This window comes from Micromys minutus (genome assembly GCF_963924665.1).
Source record: "Micromys minutus genome assembly, chromosome: 27".
NCBI lineage: Eukaryota > Metazoa > Chordata > Mammalia > Rodentia > Muridae > Micromys > Micromys minutus.
In genome coordinates this window covers 40,917,179-40,944,309 of record NC_137962.1, presented here as the reverse complement: position 1 = coordinate 40,944,309, position 27,131 = coordinate 40,917,179, and the positions used below count along the sequence as shown (strand labels likewise).

The window sequence follows — 27,131 nt, the reverse complement described above, 5'->3', positions numbered from 1 at the left end:
AAAACTGGACATCGAACTACCTGAGGACCCAGTTATACCACTGCTGGGCATATAAGAAGTATTTTTTAGTGGGATCCTTATTCTTCTCTGGTAACCTCCTTAGCAGCTCTGGATGGCTTCTTTGGTTTCTGATAACTTTCACTGTGGAAATGATTTTATGAACTTGTAAGCTTTCTCTAGTAAAGTAGTAGCACTATGCGGGGCTCTTCCAGTCTATGCTATAAGTCAGTGTCAGCAGCTTCACTGCTATGTTTAAAGTGCACTGGCTCTCAGTTGCCGTGCAACACTCCTTTGCTGTCATTCTACAGGTGCCTATAAGGGATAGTATGAGTCACCACTATCAACCCTGCAGTGACATGGCCAGAGTGAAGCATGTCAGGAAGCATCCTGTGACTTTCAGCCACATCTTCTGCAAGAGCAGGCTGGACTACCCCGAAGTGCCTCACAACTGGCTTCACAGGGCTTGTTCCAGTCTTTCTTTATCTTAGTCCTTAAGCTTCCAGAGAGGACACAGGCTGATGAAGGCATTGGTTTGAAGACACAAATCTCATCCTTATAGTTCAGTCCTTATTTTGACCATGAAGGCTTAGCTGGTCATTCTATTTAGAAATGGTTTCACTTTTCAGAATGAAAGCCGAATCTTGAGTGAAACTTCTTTGTAACAAAGGTACGTTGGTACAATCTGCTTTCTTTTCAGCATTCTTTTCAACACCAAGACAATCTTGACAATTTTAGAACGCTAAAATAGTGAAAGTAGCTAAAGCTTGTATCAGGCACAGCATTTACAGACTGGAGCAGGGTGCAGATTCTCGCTGATGGTTCAGATGCAGGACTGATTGATCCCTGGGAGCTTGAAGAGCACATGGGGCTACATTCTGCATGCTGTCTCCAACCACAGCTCCGAATTGTGGCCGCTAACTGGGAGCAAATGGACCTTCTCCATCTGCAGTAATTTCCTTTCACAAGCAGGCTCTGACTTTGGGGTCAGACTGATGAAGTTCTCTGTGCTTTAAGTACAGGACAGGATAAAATATTTTATCGACACTGATGGGCTTGCGAGAATACTGGCAACAAGAAAAACTACATTAATGCTTTTGGTCAGCAGAGGTCTTCTAAAAAGTCATGTAAAGGAGGAGGGTTACATGTGGGCTGGACAGGTAACACGTCACCAAAGCAGCCTGGTAGTTCACCCATGCCTATGGCAAAGTACACTGTGCACCAGGATATGATTCCTTTCAGTTACATCTCACTCTAGAGTCCTTCTGCTCTTGCTGAAATTGGGTATTCTACAGAACCTTAATAAAACTCAGGACAAACTCTACAACATACAATTGACTTAACTGCATACTAGGTTTTATAGTGTACAAAGATTCTGGGCTAAGATGTCCCCATCCCTGATTTTACTTTAACCAGCAAATTTGAATGCATTTATATATAGAACATGAGAGCAAAGTGCAGTTTGAAACACCAAGGTTTTCATTACTGTTCCTTAAAATTTTCAAAAAGAACAAGGTGGGAGGAAGGAGAAGAGGGCTCAGGCGTGGGGGTGGGGTGGGGGGTGGCGCCACATTAATATTAATCACATTAAAACTGAGCATGCCGACATCCGGAGCTAAAACAACAGCAAAACCACCACGTCCAGACTGGCACTGGCTAACTCTATCTATCCCAGCATTCTCTTGGGACAGCGGTTTGCCCTAGGCTCTACCACAAGCTCGGTGAAGTACACAGCCTCAATTACTAGAGCGTGCAGCCACAACGACCTGGTATTACGGAAACAGTCAGTCACCACTTGAGTTAACATTCCATACCCTAACAACTGGCCCTCCCCAGCCCGAGGAGGAGTGAATCTTGCCCACCCAAGCCCTGGCCCACACCACAATGTTAATAATTATAACAAGCAGTAACCCGTCTGTTATATCAGAGAAGGGAACAGAGACTCCACTGAGAGATTTACAGTGAGATGTTAACATTTCTTCAGCTGACTGCACAAACAAACAAACAAAAAAAGAGGAGAAATAATTCATTTGGAGATATGAAGTCATGGATAGCTGATGTGTATTGCTTTTAACCATGCACTGATGAAAAACTGAAGCAGCCATTAATAAAAACTAAAAGGACATATGTATTTACACACAATCAGACCTGTTGGATCTGAAGCAGTTTGCAGATTCTATCTGTGTGTGATTTGAAATAAAACAAAAAATGGGGATTAGCATGGCCACAGCACACCAGAGTGTAGGAGGGCACACACAGACGGTTCCTGGAACTCAGAGCTGCCTAAGTCTGGCACAAGTCTGGAACGGCTAAGCCTGGTTCAAATCCACACATGCCCCTGAGAAAGCAGTTAATTTTCTCTGTAACCTTTCTAAATACTGCCTAGCACTCTCCATCTGGTGGCCCATGCCCACTGTCCCACCTGCCGGGCTGACAACCGAGCTCCCTAGGTGTGCACTCCGGAAGGAACCACATATTCTTATCTAGTGTTCTTCCAAGTTTCTCCCAGATTTGAGAATTTGTTTTCTCAATTATTTGTCCTATTTCTGCTCCCACTTCCAGTTTCTTCTCAAAGGTAAATGCTGCTACTTTAAGCCTCTTTGCTAATGACTTTCCAAAGTGTTAAAGGAAAGCCTGTTTCCCACACCAGTACTGCCTCTTTGAGGTTTTCTATTCTTCTTTCCTGAATCAGATTTATCAAATTAACTCTGTACCCCTGGGATTCTTCTGTAGCATTTCTGCAGGTATGTTTGAAACAAAGCAAAGTTCTAACCATCGCTCCCCTGCACGTGAACCTTGGCTAGATACCTAAAGACTTCCATCTTGTCTTAATTTTAACCTTGCCTTTAATTGTATTGTATTTTTGCTTTAGGTTTACATTAAAACAGGACTTTGGTGAGCATGTGATGTCAAGACACCTTCTTTCTACCTGAAAGACAATGACATGTGACACTGAGGAGGAAAGTGTGTAGCTCAAGACCAGCAGACAAATGAAAGCTTGCTATCCCATGTAGTGTGCAGATGGACAGAGCAAGGCAAGTGTGTGCATGAGCAAGTGTGTGTGTAGAGGGCTGGCAGGCGTGACGATCAACATCACCACCGAGGAGTAGGAATCTGTTCTACGTTCGGCCCTGAGTGATCCTAGTGCCCTCTTTCCCCACACCAGCTGAGAGCCTCAGCCACAGGAGACAGGGAATTCTCATGCAGACACAGATTAGGCTTGAATACAAAATGTATCACTTCTGCCCTGGATGCACATATCTATATATTCCAAAAATGTCATTAAGTTCCATCTCATCACCATTTAAATTTGGGGTTAAGGAGAGAAAGTTATGATCAACTTGACTATCTTTGACTTATATGATTTATGAGAGATTAACTTTAAAGAAATTAAATCTTTCAAATACTTTGCTATTCCACATTTCTCCAAATTAGTTCATTTCTAAAATATCACTGGGTTACATGAAGTAAATGGGTTATTAAATTATGAACTATTTTTCTTCTCTGAGCATCAAGCTATTGGGAAAACTCTCTAATAAGCATGCTATTATCCAAACACTTACTGATCTTATCAGGTGACAGGAAAGAGGGCATAGGAGCCATGAGTCCTGGCACGTCCAGACCTGTAACAACTCACTTCTGTAGCAGCTTAGTCCATTTCTGACTCTCATTTCACTAGGGATCTACACAGGACTTGAAGCCCCGCGCAGGCAGACTTCTGCCTGCTTCCTCCTGTCTCTCTCACAGTTGGCACTCTCAGTTAGCACTGCTGAGCTCTCCAGTATAAAAGACTAGTTTAAATAGCACAGGCAACTGTGTCTGAGGCTGAAAGAGGCAACAGTGGTCCGACTGTGGATCATGCATGTGATGTGTCGTCTGTGGCCGATGTGTGGTGAGGGGCCGGAAGTGCCATGGTGTGTGGATGTGATATGGGCACTGCTGAGGTAGCAGGGCTTAGATCACACGCTCACAAGTCTTGATTGTCCAAAAAAGCCTCTGTTCCCATCTCTAACGTGGAGCTGGAATGGTTAGTATAATTCAATTTTTTCACTGCAATCCACAATCTGATTGATTGGCAGGTCACACTGGCACTCCTACCTGAGGTATTTTAGCGCTAATGATTGGTTCCTGTAACACTATTCTATAACAGAACACAGGAAGAGCAGTTCAAAAACACAGCTGTGGAAGGAAAACAATCATACAAAGAGCCCACCATGGGCTGCCAGCCTTTTCTTTCCTTTGGATGCAAGCATGCTTTTCACAGGGTGAGAATCAGGAGAGTTTGTTATCCCACTTAAAAGATAAATTAGAGTAAACTATGGCCTTTTTAATGGGAAGAGGGAGGCAGCAGGGATGAGGAGTGGACACACCTATCCTGGAAGACATGATGGCTAAAGACATTTTGTTTGCAGACAAAAGTAAGCCATAAGGAAGCAGAAAGAAAGGAAAAACTAATGGCTCCCAGGAACCACTCTCAGAGCAGGGAGGGAAGACTATAAGCACTTTCACTGAAGCCCCTCCGAGTGTCTTCTACTCACCCTCCGTCTGGGCCAGAGTGGTTTCTGACACGCTAACCTGCATTCGCCCTATGCTAGCGGCACTTCTGAGGAAACTAGCTGTAAAGGTGTAGTGATAGCTGCCACAGTAGATGTACAGAGAGAAGCGGAACAAACTCCGAGAACAAGTTTTTTGTGTATGCTTGAGAACATCCTCAGCTCCCTCTCATGTGCACCGTCTGGTTTAGCAGCTCCAGCTAGAACACGGCACTGTAGTCCTGGTTTTCACTGAGGGCTCAGATACTGCCTCAGCACCGGTGACCAACTTTTGTCCTCCCAACAACTCTGTTTTAGATGGGAGAGAGGGAGATGTGGGAAGCAGGCATCAGGGCTCTAGCTGGCAGGGCCCACTGAGAATTTTGGGTATTATGACTAAGCCACTGGATTACTTGTTTAAGTTTCTGTAGATTATTCATTTAGATTAAAAAATAAAACAGGGCTGGAGAGATGGCTCAGTGGTTAAGAGCACTGACTGTTCTTCTAAAGGTCCTGAGTTCAATTTCCAGCAGCTGCATGGTGGCTCACAACCATCTGTAATGGGATCTGATGCCCTCTTCTGGTGTGTCTGAAGACAGCTATAATGTACTCATATAAAATAAATCTTAAAAACAAAACAAAATAAAATAAAACAATCCTTTTGATGGGCATAGGAAAAAAATACTATTACAATATTACAATACAAAATAAGGAGAGCCATAGCCAAATGTTTATTGATTGGTTTAAGATAAAAGCAGGCAAAACCGGAATAGAAGTAGAATATGCTTTTAAAAAAAAAAAAAAAAAAATCAAGGAAGGAAGATACTACATAAAAACAAGAACAGAAACAAAAATATGGAAGTGAGTTTCATGAGAACACAGAATAGCATATATAAATATGCATATCCAGAAATGTGGCATGTGCTGTACAGTAAACCAGATTTACCTGGTCCTCAACTGTGAACACAGGAGGAAAAGTTACTTCTTACAATTTGTTGAGCAAGAGTTAGATTTTAATTAAAGTACAAAGAGAAGCAAAGACATGGAGCAGGGGATCTTCATGCTTCGCTATGCAGACAATCTAAGAGGGGGGGGGGCATGACTCATTTCTACCTAAGGTTCCTTTACAAGATAGGCACACTCTGAAGACTCAGCTGGCCTGAGAAAGCAGCTCCAGTGTCTCGAGTGGCTGAGGAAGGAGGCACAACAGCCTCTTGACAGAGGAGAGGGGAGAGAGGAGAGGGAAGAGAAAGTGCCTCCTGGACACACTGACTGACTCAGAACAGCTTCTTCCGCTAAGTCTTTATGGAACTGTCTTAATGATTCCAGTCAGTTGGCTATGCTGGCATTCAGGAAAAGACTATTTGGAAGGCACTTAATGATAGTCCTTAAAACTCAAAAGCTTTCCCCATGTCAGCTAAGTTCCTTTGAAGTAGGTATGTGACCAACAAACAGTGGAACATGGAACTTTATCTCAAGCTAGAAGGATGGCGGGTTAAATGTCAGTGTGCCTGCTGGAACTGGCAAATCCTCAGGGTAACTGAACATTAGAGTCCAGGGTGCTACCTACATTCCCCACTTTCCCTGGTGTGGACTTCCAGGTAGACTTACACTGAGTATCTGTGATCCTCAAATACTGCACACCCTCTCTATACCTACTGTGCCATGACCCTCTCTATACCTACTGTACTATGATATTAATTGCTGACGTCGCTTTCACAAGCTTATGTTCTTCAAGTCACGTAAAGTTAGAGAGCACACAGTTCAGAAAGACTCCTGGCATTTCATAAACAAAGCCCTGACACTTTAAGGAGAGTGTGGGATGGAGAGAAAAGAGAGACGGGGAAAGAGCTTGTGTCAGGTAAGCTAGTCCTGTCATTTATGTATGCAGATGATACGACAACAATACGACTTTAAACCTGCTGATCATCTCACAGGGTACGAGATACTTGGAGCATCCATGGGCACAGGGAAGGGAAGAATATGTCCAGCAGAATGACCCCAGCAACCATCACAAGACCCAAAGACTTAGTTTTTGCACCCAGGGGCAAGCGCAGTGGCAGAGAAGCATGCTTGCATTCTTAAAATATATAAATATATAAATATATATCCACAAGGAAAAAGGAAAACAAAAATTAAATTATATTTTTTTTTAAAAAAGAAAGAAACAAACAAAAAACCAAAACAAACTAAAGAAACAGAAAAAAAAGGCTGGCTTGTCAGGGGATGGGGTCAAAAAGGCCCCAGTATGTGTACTTACATAGAGGTCAGCACCGTAAAATCCGTCCTGGTAAACCACACTGCAGAAATCCACACAAAAACAAAAACAAAAAACAAAAGAACAGAAACACATTCCGGTTATTGAGGACGGCAGCATGCACATGCGCTACACAGGCAGGTGATGTATGAATGTGGCCTGGACACGGGCCCGGCAAGCTGGTGACAGAGATGGATGTGTTCCGTGGCTCCAGGACATGTGAGGAGGGACAAGGGTCTGTAAAACTAGATGAAGCACCTGGACCCTGGATCACACAGACTAGTGACAGAAGCTGTGCTCCTGGCAGGGCCGCATGCAGTTGTCTGAGATCTGCTGGGTTACACAGACCGCCTTTCGTATCTGGAGTACTTTTAAACATTTGCTATTCTTTAACAGCGTACAAAGGGTAGGGATGGTGTGGGCTTAACTTCTGGAAGAGAATGAACAAGGTGAATTCCATTAGGATAGAAGCTATTTGCTAAGTGTGTTTCAAATGATGTTTAGTATTAGTTTTGTTTTTAAAAGTGTAGATTTTCCTGTTATCCATACATCACCTGCTTTTACCCTGCACATTAGACATGCGATAAGATTTGGCTGATCACACAAGCATGCAAAGTATTATTATTCAGCATTTTTAAGAACCAATGCAACACCTTGGAAAAACAAGTCAATCAATTCTGACCAAAGTAAACAGAGAAATGTAATTAAAAAAAAAACCAAAAGAACAAAACAACCAAAATACCCACAATGCATTGCTTTCACAAGCAGAGGTAATGAGCTCAAGGTTAAGGTGATTGGTCCAAGAATTGAAAGGTGCAGTGGGATCCCAGATAGTAACAATATAATCCAGAGCGGGAAGGAGCAACTGGAAGATTTTAAGGGTTCTTGCCTAATTAACAGAATATGTAAAGAATTCTGAAACACACAACTGGTGACTGGTCACAACTAGGCCTGTCTTAGATGGTGAACCTGAGGAAGCTGATGGCCTGGCTCACTCTCCTGTTTGGAATGGGCTTTGCTGAGCAGGCACTATTAGTTTTTTTAAACAAAGATCTGGAGCAGCAGTATGCTATTGTTTTTAACATGTAGACTTTTCTCCAGCCTTATGAAGTGCTTGTGTGTATATATATATTTCTCCCCCCCCCAAATATTATTTTGGGAGCAAAAGACATTAACAGTGGTAGAGAGAAAAGACTTTCTTCACATTTGCCAGGACAAACTTGGCTGTTTGATATATTTTTAAAACTCTGTTTTGATTTATTAGCTAAGTAAAATGGATACTTTCTTTCTTCCACTATAATGAATGAGCTAACAAGTAGGGCTGCTAAGTCTTATACCTAAAAGTTACAAGGTCACACCTTACAACGCACCTAACACTAGACCTCGGTTTTTGTGCAAGAGGAAAAGCAGACGGACTTCTGGTGTCTGTGGGCAGGCTCTACCTGCACTAGTCTCCATGTACTTAACGTCTGACACTGGGATGAATCTGCCTCTCTACTGCATTTTCCTAGAAGAATATTTGCATAGAAGGCTGAAGAATGGGGAGCAGAGAGGCTGAGGGGAGTTAATCTTCATCAATGTCTACAACACATTTCTTCGATATAAACACGGATGTATTTTATCCTAAGGCAAATCACTCATTGTGAATATTCATGGGACTTTACAAGAATTCTGATAATCCCTGTACCCAATGTCATAAGAGCACAGAGGCCCACAAGCAATTCTGAGAGCCATTCTAGGCCGTTCCCCAGGAAACACTGGACTTAATCCTTGCCATCTTCCATGTAAACAGGTGGTTTAGTTAATAAAAAAAAAAGAATACACAGGAAATTCGTGTTGGACTGATATGATCAGACATAAAAGACACGATTAAGCAAATATATATATATATATATCTGACATAGGAGAGAATGGGCTGTGAAGTAGCTCAGAAGTTACAAAACAGGAAGCTCCGCGTGTCTCTCTGTGCATTCTCTTCTTGCATATGTGACAATCAATGCTTTTGGGTGGAAATGGGAGGTACGTCATGAGCAGTTTTCCTAGTGTGCTAAGCTTGTAGAAGAGTCACTTTCATGTTTCACTTAAATATTTAATGAAACAAAGCTGCAACTTTACTTTTGTAAGAGATGTCAGAGGTTGAAGGTCAAAGGTCAAGTTGAGACAAAAAAAGGATAAAATTAAAAGCAAGTCATGGCAGAAGATGGAGATGATGGAATGCATGGGATTTAATTATCTATAAATTGCAAATGAAAGTTATTTTCTGAAGCAGTTCCCTTGCAGTGTCTTGGAGTCTGCCCACTTCAGCATGCATACTTGCCTTGTCTAATAAAAATGCTTTAATTCTGTGGCATGGAGGACTCCTAATGGTATGTCCATTGGTCTATGAATGAATGAATGTTAAATTAGTATACCTCCTGGTGAAGCCAATTTTGCTATCAGAAAGGGACATCCTCTCTTCCGTTAATTTTAACTATAAAGCAACTAAGTGGTTTTTCTGTAGCTATTTATATTTCTTTACAATACAGGAAAAACAAAAACAAAAATCAACAACAAAAAAAACCACCTGTCACAGGCAGAGAAAAGATGAAGAGAAATGTCAACTCTTTTGAGAAAGTTCTTGGTACTACTGACTTAGAGAAGTTCACTTCATATAAAAACATACGTCAGGCTGACACAGGTAAACAATGAAAAGCCAATCTGCCATCTTCCCTCCTTCTCCCCACTGAAAATCAAAGGATTTGTTTGTTGCTATGGAATCTTTCCACTGCATGAGACACCCTCCACTCCAAACTGAAGGCAAGGGATGCTCAGCTTTGTCAGCTGCTGCCATCTTAGAAGCCAGCTGCAGCCGATCCCTACCTCTCCCTCTCTTCCTTAGTTCAATTGGACTTTGGTTTGTCTTTGAATTCACCTCTTTTAATGTTTCCTATGAAGAAAGCAAATCCATTGTGGGTAACTAGCTTTGCTGCTCACTACCCAGGCAGTGAAGCCATGGGGTGGGCACATGTGCTGGCCTCGGCCCCAGCATGGGGCAGTGAGACAGGTGAGTACAGCAGACAGTCTGCCACTATGACCTCCAGCTCCCTCCTCAGTTCTCTGTAGTAGTGTTAATCCACACTCGTGCGCTGCTGAGTGAACTCCATGCCAACACACTGCTAGCAAACACAAGACGGCTCTGGCCACTGTCTGAAGCCATCGCCACGAAGGCTTACGGTGGCCAAAATGAGGGTTTGTATAATGAATTGATCCTTGGTCAAAATTCTGTATTTTGGTTCTTGCCCTTAGTCCCATTAATTTGCAAATATTCACATAGCATCTAAATGCTGCCAAGCAACATCCTAGAAATCAGGGAGGGCCAGAGCACTCTTTTGTCCCTTCTGTTTGTATCCAACTGCTTATTTTAGAATGATGATTTTGGAATCTAATGCTTACCCTGGATAGGCGGGGATGGCTGTTGGAGGTACCGCTCGGACTGCGCCATAAACTGTCCGCCCTCTGCCCCTCAGATGAGCTCCTCTGAAAGCGGCTGCTGTGGTGGCTGCAGTTGGGTAAGGGAAGCCAGGAACTAAAGGGAGACCCAAAATATGACAGAAATTTCAACTTGCATTCAGGATGGTACAAAGCTAGACTGGGATTCAATTATGAAAGTGGTAGAAAGACAGGCACCAACCCTTCCCTGAAAAGAAGCACACTAATTAATTAAAGCACTCTAGTGACTCTGGGGCCTTGGGGAAGAAATGGAGATACGGGATGGCCAAACCATGACTCTAAGCCTTGCTTATCACAGATCTTGAGTTTACTGTTTCTTCCAGGTTTTTCCAGTCATTATGAGAACTGATAAGAAACTCATTTCATAATAAGATGCACAAGTTTTAGCTTCTTTTGGTGATTTAAATCAGGTTAATATAAATTCTTTAACGGGCCAACTATTAATTTCATTTCTGTTGTTATGTGGTAATTATTCATCAAATGAAAACGTCTTTATATTTTTAATGGTACTAACCTCCAAGGCATACAACAATTTTTAGAGAATTTATTTGCTAATTTAATTTCTTTAATATAGATAAACAGGAGTTTTAAAGACAAGGTTTCTCTGTGTAACCCTAGCTGTCCTGGAAGTAGTTCTGTAGACCAGGCTGGCCTTAAACTCACAGAGATCCTCCTGCCCCTGCCTCCTCAGTGCTGGGATTAAAGGTGTACACTGCCATTGCTTATGTCTCTAAAATAGTTTAACTTCCTCAGTAGCCCTGCATCCTTTAGCAAGACAGACAGAAGCTGGCTCTAAGTGCTTCTTGCTCTGGAAGCCATGTACAAACATCCTGCTCTTTGGAATCTGGTTTAGTTACACCCTCACCAGGGGAAATGAGCCTGGGTAGAAGTGACTTTAGAGGTAGTGAGAAAGTGGCTGTCACTGACACTGGAGAGTGGGCGGGATGAGCAGGCTTGAGTACTGCAGGCTAGACATGCTCTTATCTTCTCATTCCCTGTGATCCTTATGCTCACACACAGGTACAATATTTATATGTTCACCTGTACACTTTCCGTTGATTTCTGTTTTATAGACGCTTCTAGTGTGAGTTACACAAAACAGGGCACTGTGCCCTACTACTCTCTCAAGAACGGTTCTGTTCTATCAGTTCTGAATTATGCTAGAACAGAAACAGACCAAACTAGCACATGCGGCAACAGTCAGAACACCCATGGCAGGTCAGTATAGGCTACTTACTGATTAGGGGAATGTAAGTGTTGATACCTCCTCTTCCTGATAAGGGCACAGCCGCCTCATTGCCTAGGGACACATCAGCCTGAAAGCTGGATGCTAAGTGCATTAAAAACAAAACAAAAAACAAAAACCACAAAAAGTTACAAAGACATAGCCAAATGAGAAACCACAGACGCCTTTAAGTAGCAGACAGGGAAGCGGTGCACTATACCTGCATATAACTCTGGGCCATACACAGCTCCAACCACTGGGCTTAACTTCCAGCCTGAAACAGAAGAGGACAGGAGTGAACTCTGCAGGTCAAGATGGCTTCCAGCACCTCTGGTCAGAGTTTACAGGAAAAAACAATGGTATCATCTTTAAGCAGCACCCTCTACAGGTTCTGCTTGAAAGTTTCCCTAACTTCCCTTAATGATAAAGCTGTGACCCCAAAGTTGCTTTTTGTCTATTTTGTCACAGCATCAGACTGTAACTAGAACAGAAAAACAAGATGGATGGATGGAGGGAGGGAGAGAGGAAAATGGAGAGGGAGTGTAAAGAAGGGGAACCAGAAATACAGTGTAGAGTTTGACAGACTGTGCTCAGAACTGTACCCAGATGCCCTGTTCTAAGCTTAGAAGAGGAAAGAAATCTGAATACCTATCATTTGGTACCAAATGGTAACACACTTCCTTACACGCTCTCTTCACAGTACTTTACACTAGACACTTAAGGCATGCTCAGATGGAATGAAAACCTGACCTGGAGCTAGGTGCAGTGGCACACACACACACACACACACCTTTAATCCCAGCACCCAGAAGGCAGAGCTGGCGGATCTCTCTGAGTTTGAGGCCAATTTGGTCTACAAAGTGGTTCCAGGACAGCCAGGGCTGTTACACAAAAAACCCTGTCTCAAAAACAAGTGTGCAAGTGTGTGTGTGTGTGTGTGTGTGTGTGTGTGTGTGTGTGTGTGTGGGGAGGGACTACAAAAATCAAAATACCTCCAAACCCCAAACCTGAAATTTGATGGCACATTTGGTTTTATCACACAAGCTTTGTGGGTGAATGGAAATCTCTTTTCATAGTAAACATGGGGTTCTCCAAGTGGAGAAGAAAAGACAGGCAGTCATGAAATGTGAAGTCCATTCCCATCTTCGGTGCATGGCTTCAGGTTTCAATTTATAATTAACATTTTAATGAACATGTTACTCAAGACTCAAGGATACCAGGCTAGATGTCAAACATTTAAGTTCAAGATTTAGAAATGTTGTTTCTAAATACTAAGTTGGAAGATTTTATGTTTTTTTTTTTTTTTTTTTTTTTTTTTTTGGAGACACAGCTTCTCTGTGTAGCCCTGGGTGTCCTACTTCCTCTCCTGAGTACTTCGATTAAAGGTGTGCACCACACTGCTCAGCTTGAACATTTTATTTCTTTATATACTTATAGGAATATGCCAAGTATTTTGTTTGTAAGCAAGCAATGCATGCTACCCCTCTAGTAGTGAGCAGAACTCTACATAAGAACTTCAAGAAGTAGCTACTGACTTTTATATACAAGAAGCAACACACCCTGCCATTCAGTTTTCTGGAGGGGCTAGCTCTTCATCAATATTGATTTCTCTCCCTAGCACCAGTTTTTCTTTCTGAAATCTTGAGTTCAGTAACCGGAACCGGAATTACAGACTTTCCTTCCTTTTTTACATTCATTCTCTCATTCTCTCTGTCTGGCTGTCTGTCCCTCAAGTGTGTGTGTGTGCTTGCGCACATGTATTAGTGTGAGGACAATACACAGAAGCTGGTTTTCTCCTTTCACCATGTGGGTATGAGAGAAGAATTCAGGTCATCAGGCTTGGAGCTAAGTGTCTGAATTACTTATGGGCCCTATGTGGTCCAGGCTATGTGCCCTGGAACTCATTGTCCTTCTGTCTTAGCCTTCCTAGTGCCAAGGTTACAGGTGTAAGCCACCATTATCTGGTTTAAATAACTCACTCTCAAGCCAATCCCTATTCTGATAAAAATGCTGATGAGGGCCAACAGAATGGCCCAGTGGGTAAAAGCATTTACTACCAGGTTGTCTGATGCCGGGGACCCATAAGGTGAAAGGAGAGAACAGACTTATGCAGGTTGAGGTGTCCTCCGACTTACACACATGCACCTTCCAGGATGAATAAAATGCTCACGCGTGTGCACTTGTGCATACACCCATTCCCCAGAGCTAGAGTTACAGGAAGTTCAGAGCTACCTGACATGAGTGCTGGGAACTGATCTTGGGTCCTGAGTTGTTACTTCAACACTAAATTCTGCATTTTATAAAACAATTTAAACTTATTCTGTGTGTTGAGTATGGGTGTAGATATGCTATGGAGGGCAGTGGAAATGAGAAGACAACTTCTTGAAGTCAGTCCTCTCCCTCCCTGTTGCTGAAGCAAGGACCTTGTTTTTGCTACTGTATGGCATATTTCAGGATAGCTAGTCCTAACTTTTGCCTAAAGTGCTTGGATTATAGATGTGGACCACCAGACATGGGATTACAGATGTGGACCACCAGACAGGAGATTACAGATATGGACCACCAGACAGGAGATTACAGATGTGGACCACCAGACAGGAGATTACAGATGTGGACCACCAGACAGGAGATTACAGATATGGACCACCAGACAGGAGATTACAGATGTGGACCACCAGACAGGAGATTACAGGTGGACCACCAGACAGGAGATTACAGGTGGACCACCAGACAGGAGATTACAGATGTGGACCACCACACATGGCTTTTCACATAGGTTCCAGTTACTTAACTCAAGATTTTAGGCTTGCATGGGTTAGTGTTTTTTCCCTGAGGAGCTACTTTTTCTAGCCAATCATTGAAAATTCCATTCTTACAATGTTTATGAACCTCACTATATAACTTGTCCTCTCAGAATAAAAAGCTATACCCTAAAGCCCCATGGCCATTACTGGCAGGTCTTAGGGAAATCTAGGAATCTAGAATTATGAAAGATGCCAGGTTTTTCATTCCCTCTAATCCAGATTATACTCGCAAGAAGAGGAATCAGTAGGAGAACACACCTGGGTCTCCAGGGCTATGTGAGCAATCCCTATGTTACAAGGAGCTACAGAGACTGAGGAGGGTGCTCATGGGCTACCTAATCTGCTCTAGCAGGTAGCTTCCTCAGAAAGCATGCACTGTGTAGAAGATGAAAGTTAACGAGAACAAAACACCTTTGTAAATTAAATGCTTAGCCTAATTCTAAGAAAAAAAAAAAAAAAAAAAGAACTGAATCTGTAAAGATAAAACATTTTCTAAGAGGCCAAATTCGAATTGAGCTGATGGTCCTAGAAAGTCATGAAAATCTCATATATCTACATAAGAACAAAGGTTCCCCAAGGCCGCTTGTAACTCCTCACCATTTGCATATGGTGTGACCATCTTCTTGTTGGTCATGACCCGTGCCGTAGCATTATTCACCTAAAAATAATGAGCAGACAAGAGGGGCAGGGAGAAACACATTAGGGAACATTACACTGCTCATCCAGTAACACAGTACATAATTTAAAAAATAAATTTCTGATAGCATTTAGATAATTAACATAGCATCATAAAATATTCATAGAATTTTAATGTGTTTATTAAATGAGGCTAACAAGAGTAAAATGTAGTTTCTTGGTCTCCAAATAGAAAGCTGTGGCTGTTCTACCTCAGCACTGCAGAGAAACCATGCAGTTACAAGTTCTCTGGACAGCCTTAAGATGTCTCTTTACTGAGAACAATTTGGAAAAAAAGAAATAGGGAACAAATATTTCTACAAAAGAACTTTGAAGCTTGTTAATAAAACAGAGGCTGGCCATCTGAGCCATGATGCTGATGTCATATCCTGTCCTGATGTTCTACTTTTTTTTTTTTTTTAACTAGATGGGATTAGTAAATATAGAGGAACTAAAGATTCCCAGGGTGGCGGTCTGCAGGACCTTCCCGAATTCTCTAGATCATGTGGACTACTTGTTTAAAGTAAAGTTTCTGAGGGCCTTTGGCACCGGTGCTCAGTAGTGAAGTGATTGCTTAGGCCTCCTGTCCTGTGGCCCTCTACCCCATAAAAAAGCATGTATGAGGCTTTCTTCATGCCAATGTAAGGGGAGGGGAGAGGAGGAGCAGAAGTCAGGATGCTTTGGGTGGCCTCAGGACCAACTTCAGAGCTCCATCCTAACTCAACTGCGGCTCGCCTTGAGCTTGGAGCTTATGAAATACAAATGTGTCTCATTTAAAAAAAATTTTTTTTTAAATTTTAAAACAAAGTCTCATTAGGAAGCTCAGACTAAGTGAAGTTTGCTATGCAGCGAGGCTGGCCTCAGATCTGTGCTCCTCCTACCTCCTGAATGCTTAGATTATAGGTTTGTGCCACCAAGGTCAGCTTACTTTGCCTCTAGGAATATACATTTATGTTAAGAAGACCAGTTTTGGGTAAAAGTGGAATTTAAAAATGTCTGATATTTTATGACCTTCTCCCCCTTCTGTATGAAGACAGCTTGAAACTCCATTTACTCTCATTTGACCACCAGATAATGTAAACATTTCACAGTTACAAAGAAAGAATGGGAGACAACAACGATGAGGTTGAGAGCATGCAGTTAACACACACAAAGAAAAGAAAGAAACAACTCTGAAAGAAGAGGGAAAGTGAGCAGCAAGGTTGGAATGGAGCAAGGGCTTGAACCAGCTGCTAGAGCAGAAAGCCACCAAGCAATTCAAAGGAAAACCAGCCAGAACCAAGCAGACACTACCAGTCAGCAAGAGACACCCACAGCTCCAGACAGAGAGGGACAGGGAAGAAGAAAGGAAGGGGCAGAAATGGGAAGTCAGGGAAACTGAGCAGAGTGGTCGGGGAGAATAGGAGAGAGCGTGAGGGTGTTGGCAGGAAAGAGCTGCACAGGGACTTAGGAAGGGGCGGAGTGCACTAATAAGACCAGCCAAACTGGAGTTCAGTAACTCTGAGTAAGATGCGCAAGGGGAAAAATCACCATGAAGTCAGTAACCAAACAGCTCAGACTGCTACAAGACAGGATGTACATCCAAAGTCCAGGCGACATCACCCCACAGCAGTGAAAATAAAAGGGGCAGGAAGGGAGAGAAGCAAGTCAAACCACATCTGGTAGTGTTAATGTGAGATGGCAGATGGACTTTTCTCTCATAATTGTTTTGTGATTACATTTTAAAGCTTCTTCTCTAGCACTTTCAATTCACTTACCGCCAACGGGCACCATCGCCAGCATTGTGTATAGTTACCATGGAAAGAGTGAGGCAAGTGAAGGGCCCTAAATGCTAAACCATTGGAAAGGGGAAAAAAGCAAAATATGCAGACATCTTACTCACATGGTGGCTTTATATTTAAAACTTTAAAAAACTGGGAAAGGGGAGAGGAGCCAGTTAACCTTCAATCTGTTAGTCACTCTACGCTGGTGAGCCCAGGGCTGACTTCACAATCACATCTGTCCATCAATGCCACCAGCTGCCCCTGAACCCTCTGTTGAGACTGCTATTTGTCAACTTTGGAGTCAAGCCTTGAAATTCTCAGTATTAAGTAAAATTTAAAACTACCGGAATTTTAGATTCTGCACCCCCAACCTCTATAATCATCTATCCACACGTATCAAATGCACTTGGAGGGGAACTGGCCTCCAAGACACAGTGCTAGAGCAAATAGTTTTTAGACGTTTTGAAGTTAGTTTTGCTTAGGCCTCATTATAGGAATTCAGAGTCTTGCAAACTGAAGCAAAGGAAAAAAACTCAAGAGAGCAGAAGGATGAACATTTTGGAAGAGGGAGAAAGGTCAGTCAAAAACAGGTAAGCACACGTCCCCACCCTCCAAATTAACCCTCGGACAACCAAGAGCAGGGGAGAAGCTGACAGATCGTTACTTTTATAGTGTAGTGCAAGGAAGTGAAGACAGACACAGACAGGAGTGCACACATGGAATGCATACAGACAGGAGTGTACACAAAGCACACACACGAACAGGACAGGGGTCCAAAGGTGAAGTGAGGCAGTACACAAAGAGAAAGAAAAATAAAAACGAGAAATTGAATTATTGAAGACATGCACCTCGATTTTACGGCCCTCTACCACGGTGCCGTGCAATTTCTCCCTGGCCCTGTCTGCATCAGCACTATTCTCGAAAGTTACGAACCCGAATCCCTGCATGCAGCGGGAGAAGGGGGAAAACATGCACATCGTTATATTGAAATACTCATCTTTTGGTAAACAGAAAACATCACAGTATGAAGTGACGTCAGCACAACTAACACCAGCAATCTCTTCCAAAGGCACAGTTTTGATCCATGCATATTTTGTAAAGGGAAATTTAAACCCAATAAAAGGATAAAGAACTGTAATAATAACAGTAACTTAATTAACTGCAATAACAATAAAATAAAATATAAAGTACGTGAGGCCAGACCAAGATTAAGGTAGGAAGTTACTCGGGTCAAACTATTCAACCAAAAATGTGAACATAAACAACATATCCAGCCCATAAAACTATTATAATTGTGTGCACGTGTGCACTGGTGCAGGTGGCGGGCAGGGCAGAGACAGGCAGTCTTCACAACTGCGCCAATGAGCCAGCTCTATAAAACGTGAGTGCTGAGGAGCAAACTCAGGTCATCATGCTTGCAAGGGAAGCACCTTACAAATGGAGCCATCTTCCTCCATCCTGTTTTTCTCTCAACTGACTCTCTGACCCTGAAATCTACACTTGTCCACTAACTGCTGTGTAAAAACTCACATTCAAGGTTGCTGGCTTCAGTCCTGCTTTACCTGTGTCTTTAGTGAGTAGAATAACCGAAGACAGCAGTGAGGTCGAGTTCTCTGGGTAACAGCTGTGCAAGGAAGCATAGCTACCACTGGGAATGGACAGCTAGGGTTTTTCTTCAGCAACAACTTTAAATGATCAGAGTGGCACTTGGAAACTGTGTGTATGGCTGAATTTCAGAAAACTATCTACATGGTGCATCTGCTGATGTCCATCTTTGCTGTTAAAGGCAAATTAGTGATTTTCCCCATGAGGAAAAGCAGGAATAGTCAGTGAACAGGCATCAGAGTGAGGAATGTTAGTAACAATGGCTGTTCACTGTTGATACGGAAGACGCCATGGTGGAGGTAACGTGGCAGCTGTCGTGTGGGTCAGGATTAGTATAACGTGCCCTGTGTCGGATACAAAGAGAGCATACAAACAACAAGGCCAGGGGCAGCTCACCATGTGACTGCGGCATGACGACACACAACTACCTCAAGTGCCCACCAGCTTCACCACAGGCACACTGGCACTGCCCACTCCCCACAACTGTGACCTCATGTCATTTCTCTATGTCATTCATACCTGCAAAGGGAAACCTCTCAGGCTTCTCAGAAGTCACTGAAGGCTAACAGCACAGGCATGCCTCCATATATAAAACCCCATCTTAAACAGATTTTACAGAGCCAAAATGGTGGTGTACTCCTCTAATCCCAGCTCTAGGGAGACAGAGACAGGCAGATCTCTGAGTCTGAGGCCAGCCTGATTACAGAGCGAGTTCCAGGAGAGCCAGGACTATACAGAGAAACCCTGTCTCAAACAACCTAAAATCAATCCAAACCAAACCAACCAAACAAAAACAAATAAACAAACAACGGCAATGACAAAAAACAAACTTTTACAAAATCAAGGATGTGAGGATCCCTCCAAAGTCTAACTGGTCTTGTGGGTTGGTGGTGTCCCAGAGATTCTAATGGATTATTTCTGCCCACACCTGTGTACCACTACAAACACCACAGGAGGGCATGCTGTGTTGACAAGACAAATGAATGTTTACTGTGTGGAGCATTAGGGTAACTGTTTTTAGCACTCTCCTACACAATGTATACACTGGTTGAAAACAGTAATAGCAAAGTATTTACAGAAATAAATTTAATATGAACATGTTGTAGCGACTTGGATAAGGCAGGTTATGAAGGATGCCAGTGTCTTTCTTTTATCTGAAACAGACTCTGAGGACAAGAAGCCAGTTCTTTTACTCGAGAATCTACCAACTGGTAGGCAAGGTAGGTGGGTTTTAAGAAAGGTCAGGCAGAGTGAGGGTGAGTTTGGAGGGTTTTACTTTTAACTGTGTTTCTGTGCCAATTAGGTGCAGGTGCCTGAGAAGGCCTGAGGCATCAGGTCCCCTGGAGCTGGGCTTACAGGAGGGTATGAGTTGTTTGACTTGAGTTCTGGGAACCAAACTTAGGGCTCTGTGCAAAAGTCACACACACCTATAACCTGCTAACCCATATCTCCAGCTCTATATCCAAGTTTTCACATCAACCCAAGAGAAATTATGAACTACATTCCAACTGATTCCCAGTCATAACTCTTATGTCTTTGGTTAAACTAGCGAATTATAAACTGACTCTAAAGTTTATGTGAGAATGCACACTTGGTTTTTGTACCGTGACTGCCTCTATGAGCCGCTCACCAGCACACAAACTGTAAATACTTGTCCTAGTACAGCCATGGGGAACAGGGCAGCAAGGGCAAAGGGAAGGAGAGGATTTTGGATGAGAGGGAAATACCTTCTGACATTCAATGAGTGCTAAGGAAATCAAAACTCAATCTTTGCCAGTCTATGGTGTGGACTCTATTTATTAAGTGACATTATTCTGCGAGTTCTCATTTCTTTTCCAAATCCAACTGAGAAATGTCAGACATCTTCTCTTTTGGGATGTGTGAGAGAGACACCAGCATCATAGTAACAGTCAAAAGAACAGACCTGGTATCATAGGACTGACAATTCCTGACCTGCAAATGACGAAGTTTAACATTAATTATCTATGTTAGGTTTTCCCAATAATGACTATTTGAGGGAAGAACTGCATTTTCAACTGTCTATATTAAAGTGCTTTATATTCTAAGATGGTGAGATGCTAATCAAGAGACCACAGATATCAAATCAAACTAAGCCAGTCTTTCCAGCAAGCCTTCCCTGGTGAGAGGAGAAAGAAGACTTGCTTGATGGTTGGTGCTCTCTGGTAGGAAAAAGAGGTAAGATGTCATTCTTTGAAGATAAACAGATCCTTTGTAATGTTCATCATCCCCAAGTTCCTCATGTCTTAATCCCTGAAGCCATAGAATATGTTATCTTGCAAGGCAAAAGGGATTCTGTGATATGATTAGATTAACTGAGGTATGGAGATAAATCTGACTATCCAGGCAGGATCGGTGTAATCCCCAAGTATTTATAAAGGAAAGGAACACAAGAGGCCAGACTCTAGAATCCAGTAACAGCAACTTCAAAAAGGCCAGGCCGCTCATGATGGCTCTGGAAACAGAGGGAGCTCTGCAGAGTCCAGCAGCCTCGGGCATCCTCCCCAGGCCCAGAGGGCAAGGCAGGGATCACAGCCACAGCTTCTCTGGGCCACAGAAAAACCTGCTCAGAAAACCAGCCTTTAATGTACCTCTATCCTCCAAAAGTGAACCAAGAGTAAATTCAATTTGAATCTCTAGTCTTAAGGAGAAAAAATAAGGGCTGGAGAGATGGCGCAGTGGTTAAGAACACTGACTGCTTTTCCAAAGGCCCTGAGAGCTCAAATCCCAGAAGCACATGGTTGCTCACATCTGTAATGAGATCTGAAGACCTCTTCTGGTGTGTCTGAAGACAGCTATAGTATACTTATATATAATAAATAAATAAATTTTTAAAAAGGGGGGAAAAATAAAACCATGTCTAAATTCAACACATTTTACTTGAGCAGCTAAAAATGACCATAAATTAATTCTGAAATATAAAGCTGAACCCGCATAAGTCACTAATATAATAAATGTATCATATAATTTTTAATAAGGGTAATACTCACAGATTCTTTTTTTTTTCCTTTTTTTTGGAGACAGGATTACCACCTATGTAGTCCTGCTGTCCTAGAACTCTCTAGGTAAACAAGGCTGGCCTTAGAGATCTGTCTGCCTCTGCTTTCCAGTGTGTTGGGATTAAAGGTGGGTACCACCCAATTTACCATTAAATTCTTAGTTCAAGTGTGTAAGGCAATGATTTTTATTTAACTCTCATTAATAAAAGCAGATAACAAAAAGTCAACTTGTTTTTTTCAGTGAGATGTCACATTTGCGTACATTAACAGTACCCAACAAAACCATGTGCCACATATATTTTAAACCTTGATAGTCACATTAAAATTACAGAAAGATTAATTTTAACTACAAAGTCAGCCCAGTGTGCCATCTCAGTATGGGAGCACCGTGAGAACCCACCAGTGCATGAAGTGCTAGTGTTCTCTCTATGCTAAGTCTGTAGCTTCAAGTGTTGGTATAATGCAAATCTCAGCTTACACCCCTTCAGTTTTCCAGGCCGTGGTGCCACAGCGGGCAGCATGAGCCACACATACTTGTTTAAGGGTTCTTAGTCCTGCTAATGTTAATGAAACTGTTCCCAATTGTTTTATCTGTACTTAAGAAATGGAGCGGGCTGGAGAGATGGCTCAGGGGTTAAGAGCACTGACTGCTCTTCCAGAGGTCCTGAGTTCAGTTCCCAGCAACCACGTGGTGGCTCACAACCATCTGTATATGAGATCTGACACCCTCTTCTGGTGTGTCTGAAGATAGCTACAATGTACTCACATACATGAAATAAACAAATCTTAAAAAAAAAAAAAAAAAAAAAAAAAAGGAAAAAAAAAAAAGAAATGGCACATCATGTTAGGTGCAGGTCCAACTTCCATCTGAAAGAATAGTGTGTTCATACCTGCCTTGACACCATTTATCATGACACACAGAAGCCGAGTAACTGTCACCTTTTTGGTCTGGCCTCAGGCTGTAATAAGTACCAAGCAAAAGAATAAACAGTGTAAAATATTTTTATTTTTAAAAATTTTATATAATTTTTGAATTTTTCCATCTCAGAAGAATGAGAAAGAAAATTTACCATGTAACTTTAAAGGGAGAAATCAAAAGCAGATGGATCTCCTGGGTATTGCCAGAACACAGAAATTAAAAAATAAATGAAAGAAAGAAAGAAAAGAAGAAAGAAAAAAAAAAACAACTAAAAATCATAAAGTGGTAACAAGAAAAATAAATGAAGCCTTCTGGACATATACATTGTTAATTCAGTTTTAAGTACAGTGCAAAACATTTCAACACCATCATTATCTATCAATTTTACTGAAAGTCATATGGGCCCATTTAGTGTTCAAAGAAAATCTTTTGATAATATTTGGAAATAAATAATTTCTCTTCATGTGAAATCAAAAGCCAAGACAATGGTCAGGAAACCAGAGCACTGTTCTTGTGTCTGAGGAGGAAAAGCGCGTGCATCTTCCCATACTGCAGCCTACAGAAAAGTCCACCCTGAAGCCAGAGCCTGTGAGAAGGATGACAGCACAGCTGGGACCAGTCAACACACATGGCAGCCAGCACAGCAGCTGGCGACAGTGAGGAAGAGTGGAAAGTCCCACTCGAAACAATGGGATGGACTCAGGAGAAAGTTCTTGGGCCTGGGATCCTGTTGGCACAAACTACCAGCTCAAGGATCCTGGGGCTAAATGGCGGCTGTCACTCAGAGTTCTGCTGAAGAGTCTGTGAGACACCAGGGTAGAAATAAAAATCAAGACTCATAGGTGGACACACTCTGTTGTTTTCTTTTGACTTCTATTTCTAATTAAAGACCTTGCCTTTCCTCTAAAAAGATACTTTAAAGAGCCTACAAGGATAGTAATACTATCGTTTATTATTTAAATGTGACATTTTTAAGGAAGACAGGTATTATGAATAGCAATAAGATAACAGGAAAAACTTGGGCTAATTTTAAATAAATGAGAAGTCTACCTAGGTTACCTCATGATTATGTTAACGTCTGCTGTTACTAGTCAAATCTGAGATTCAAGAAAACTCTGTATAACTCACACTCACTTTTGGGGAAATGAGCCCTTTTTTGGGGTCAGCAGTATTCTCATATATATGATTTATACATTTTTAAAAGGCAAAGACTATCTTTGTTTCAGCTACTCAGAATTTTTAGACACAGCTGTTTTTATAGAGAAAAGAATAAAACGGACAATCAACTTACACAAAGTAATGTAAGAAATACTGTGATTACAGCCTATTATCCTTTGCACAATTTAAAGGACACAAAGGCACCAGTCAGACATGAGGCAATCAGTGCTTTGCAGAGCACAGCAGACTCCATAGGAAGTGCTGGAGAAGTTGAGCAGAGGGTACAGGGATCATTGCTCATCACCCTTCCAAATGAACCCACTCTAAAGAAGGCAGCTTGGCGACGTAACCCACGGGCTGAGTGCTTGCCTACCAGACATAAAGTCCTGGGCTCCAGACCCAGCATAGGTAGGGGAGGGTAATTTTTCCCCTCCACGATATTTTGTTTAAACATTAACTTACATGTCATTATCACTTATTTCAGACTTATTTATACTAGTTTTTTTCATTACTACCTAAACATTTTAATGAAGCTAATTTCTGCATAGAAAAGTACTCTGTTTAAGAGCCAGGCAGGGCATTGCTAAAACCACAGTACAACAATAAAGTCTTTCTGAAATTAGTTTCTGAAAAACTCCAAGTATATATAAAAAAACCTAGAAGCCATCTGTTATGGTGCTCGCCTTTAATCCCAGTGCTCTGGGAGGCAGAGGCAGTTAAGTTCAAAGCTAGCCTGGTCTACATGGAGAGTGTTCCAGGACAGCCAGGGCTACATAGTGAAGCCCTGTCTCAACAAAACAAATAAACAAAAACCCAACCCAACCCAAACAAATACAAAATAGAAAAAGAAAAAAGGAAAAGTTTATTTTTTCTTTTAGGTGGATCCCAAAGGAGACACTAGGGGTCTGACTCCACAATCACATTTCCTTAGCATTGGAGTGAGGCTCCAAGAGCACTACTTTGGGAAAGGCCTCACAGCTGTCAGGAAGGCAAAGGTCCCATCCAGGGTTTCCCCAGCCCTTGATGGAGGCCCAGGGTGATCTGTATCCTCTGATTCACTCTGGATACACTTGCCAGTCAGCCATGTTTATATTGCCACTGCCAAGGACAGCAGGGGCGGTGAAGACACTGCTCGGAGCTACAGAGGTGACACTCAGCTTTAGAGTCCTCAGAGGGAGAAAAGGCAGGCAGGTGCCATCATTTTAAAATGGAATTACATGAGAGGTAATTAGTTAAGGTGAGATTAAATCTTGGCAGCAGGTGAATCCTGCAGTCAGTGAGTGAAAAGCCTTTAGAAAGATCATTTCCTTTGCTTCATAAGGGTTCAATCACTCTCTTTTCTGGAAGGAGCAATTCCTTAGTGCCTGGGCACTTGCTCTGGCTGGGGTACTTAATGAAGGTTATTTGAAGTACACACAACTTAAAACCAAAAACGTCTTGGTTAACTAACTACTTTGGATAACTAGTGTAGTCAGTGACTTCACTTTCATCTTCATTCATGTGCTTCAACCTCGAGGCCATGGGTATTCCCCACTTGTAGCTAAATGCTTAATAAAAATAAATGCTCAATAAGAATAAATGTTCAGAAGTACAAGCATCACAAGTTTTATGGGTTAACAGACTCTACTTTAAGATACTTACCAGGTTAAGAGCTGGAGGAAGATCTGAATAGACATATTAATCTTTTTTCTGTTTGTTTTAACTGAAAGCTGGAAGCTTAAAGTATAATTATCTCTTTAACAATGAACAAAGAGCAGGTCTCGTATACTCTAGAAAGGAGGCAAGAGAACTGAGGCTTCGGAGAGTGCGTGCGCATCCGTGCAGGTGGGCGGGAGTGAGGACTAGCAACTACTGAAGCACAGGAATCTGGAGCGGCTGGAAAAGGCAAATGTTAACCCATCTACTGTATTCAGCTTTTCCTTAAATTATACTTTTAGGGCTTCAATCATGGCCAAGTGCTATTTTGGAAGAAGTAGATATGACCAAATAAAAACTAGTTTTAAATTTACTCTTCAAGAAGGAAAACAATTGAGACTGAAATGTCAGCCTTACAGAACACGTCAGAGACTACATGCAGCAGCTGCCACAGAGATGTGACTCTCATTCCTAACATAAACCCTAACTCATGAGCCCAGAGTGCCACGCTCTGAGGCTCACTCATGGAGACCCAACACTCGATACTCTGGGAGGAGCCTTGACAATTCCAAAGAGAACAAGTGGTGTGGCTAACAGAGAAAACCCTCACTGATTTGTTCTCAGTGCCAGCCATCTTGTTTCTGGTGCCTCTCTCTTTAAGGCAGCCCAGGCTGGTTAAGGAACCCTGCCCTCCTGTTCTTGGAACTGCCACACTCCTGTCCAGCTCTCCTGCTTCCTGACACCCTCTCAATGTGAACAGCCTCTTTCTGGAGAACCTAACCCAAGGAAGACACTTAGTAGAGTTTATGTATCATGGGACCCAAGTCTGCGCCCTGCTCCAATAAAACAAATCTTAGGGCAAGCTACATGAAGTACAGACACAAGGCTTACCTTGGAACCGCGCTCATTAAAGATTATTTCCACATCTAGGATTTTGCCAAACTGCTGCAGAGACAAAAATAAATAAATAAATAAATAAAAATAAAATAAATGTAAGGTTAGCCTTTGTCTAGACATTAGCCTTTCTTCTGAAAGAGACAGCTTTTTTCTTCTTTGAACAATCTGTTCAAAATTATTTAAATATCTTAGAGCTAAACGTTAGTTACAAAGCCACAAACCTCTAGTCTCATGTACACCTATATAGGGATTATGCCTAAAGGAGGTGCTAGTGGGACAGCCTGCTAACCTCACAGTCTGAGGAGCAGCATTGGGAATCTCCCTGGCAGCAGCACTGTACCTGACTGTCCCCTAGTAACAGTTACATTTGAATTTCAAACCACATTATAAGAGGTCGGAGAAGAAGCTCTGAGATGCTGATTTCATTTTACACGGTCAGTGTCTCAGTCAGCGGAAGCAAAGCATGTTCAGGTTCTGTGCCTAGTCTATACAAACTAACACGGAGCATCGGCATTTCTAAAACCGTTTTCCTACTGTACTCCCCACCAACACAGGGTTTTTGTGTAGTCCTGGCCTGGCTGTCCTGGAACTCAGGGATCTGCTGTCCCTGCCTCTCTTGCACTGGGATTAAAGGCATGTGCCACCACAGCCTCACCTTCATTGCATTCTTATAACACCTTTTTTTAATATAAAAGTTTTGTTATTTGTGTGTGTGTTTATGTGTGTGCATGCTCCTGAGGACCAGAAGACAGTGTTAGAACTCTTGGGCCTGGAGTCATGGGTGGTTGTGACCCAGCACAAGATGCTAGAAATTGTACTCTGGATTTCCACAACAGCAGCAAGTGCTCCAACAGCTGGGTCATTTCCTCAGCTCTTTCAAAACAACCTTTTGGAGCAGGGTCGCCGTCCTTTTAAGGGGAACAGAGCTGAGGTAGGTGTAGAGAAAGTTCATGCTAACTGAATGCAGCACGGAATTCCTGCTCTTTCCCAGAGTTACTGTTTAAGGCTGGGCACTGACCACGTGAAAGAAAAGAGACACATACATGTCTTTTGAAATGAAAATTCCTACTTTATGCTTTAAGAAAAGGTATGAGCCAATCTGTGGAATCACTGAAAGGCCGAGGCAGCTCTTGGGAGGCCATCATCCTTCTGGCTCAG

General features: G+C 42.3%; 1 protein-coding gene across 22 annotated transcripts in view; it reads right to left on the bottom strand.

Moving 5' to 3' along the window:
* The window catches only part of RBFOX2 (RNA binding fox-1 homolog 2), a 229,559-nt gene that overhangs the window by 8,888 nt on the left and 193,540 nt on the right, over positions 1-27,131 (bottom strand). For 5 of the 22 annotated variants that reach the window (XM_080939856.1, XM_080939870.1, XM_080939864.1 and 2 more), the window contains 7 exons: positions 25,968-26,021; positions 17,591-17,683; positions 14,902-14,962; positions 11,721-11,774; positions 11,513-11,605; positions 10,219-10,363; positions 4,096-4,138 (listed from right to left, as the gene is read on the bottom strand). In XM_080939856.1, the coding sequence (XP_080795982.1) occupies positions 4,096-4,138; positions 10,219-10,363; positions 11,513-11,605; positions 11,721-11,774; positions 14,902-14,962; positions 17,591-17,683; positions 25,968-26,021 (543 nt within the window). Of the gene's footprint in view, positions 1-2,145; positions 2,178-4,095; positions 4,139-6,789; positions 6,830-10,218; positions 10,364-11,512; positions 11,606-11,720; positions 11,775-14,901; positions 14,963-17,590; positions 17,684-25,967; positions 26,022-27,131 lie in introns of all 22 variants that reach the window. The other 17 variants (XM_080939874.1, XM_080939872.1, XM_080939862.1 and 14 more) reach the window with 10 other exon arrangements.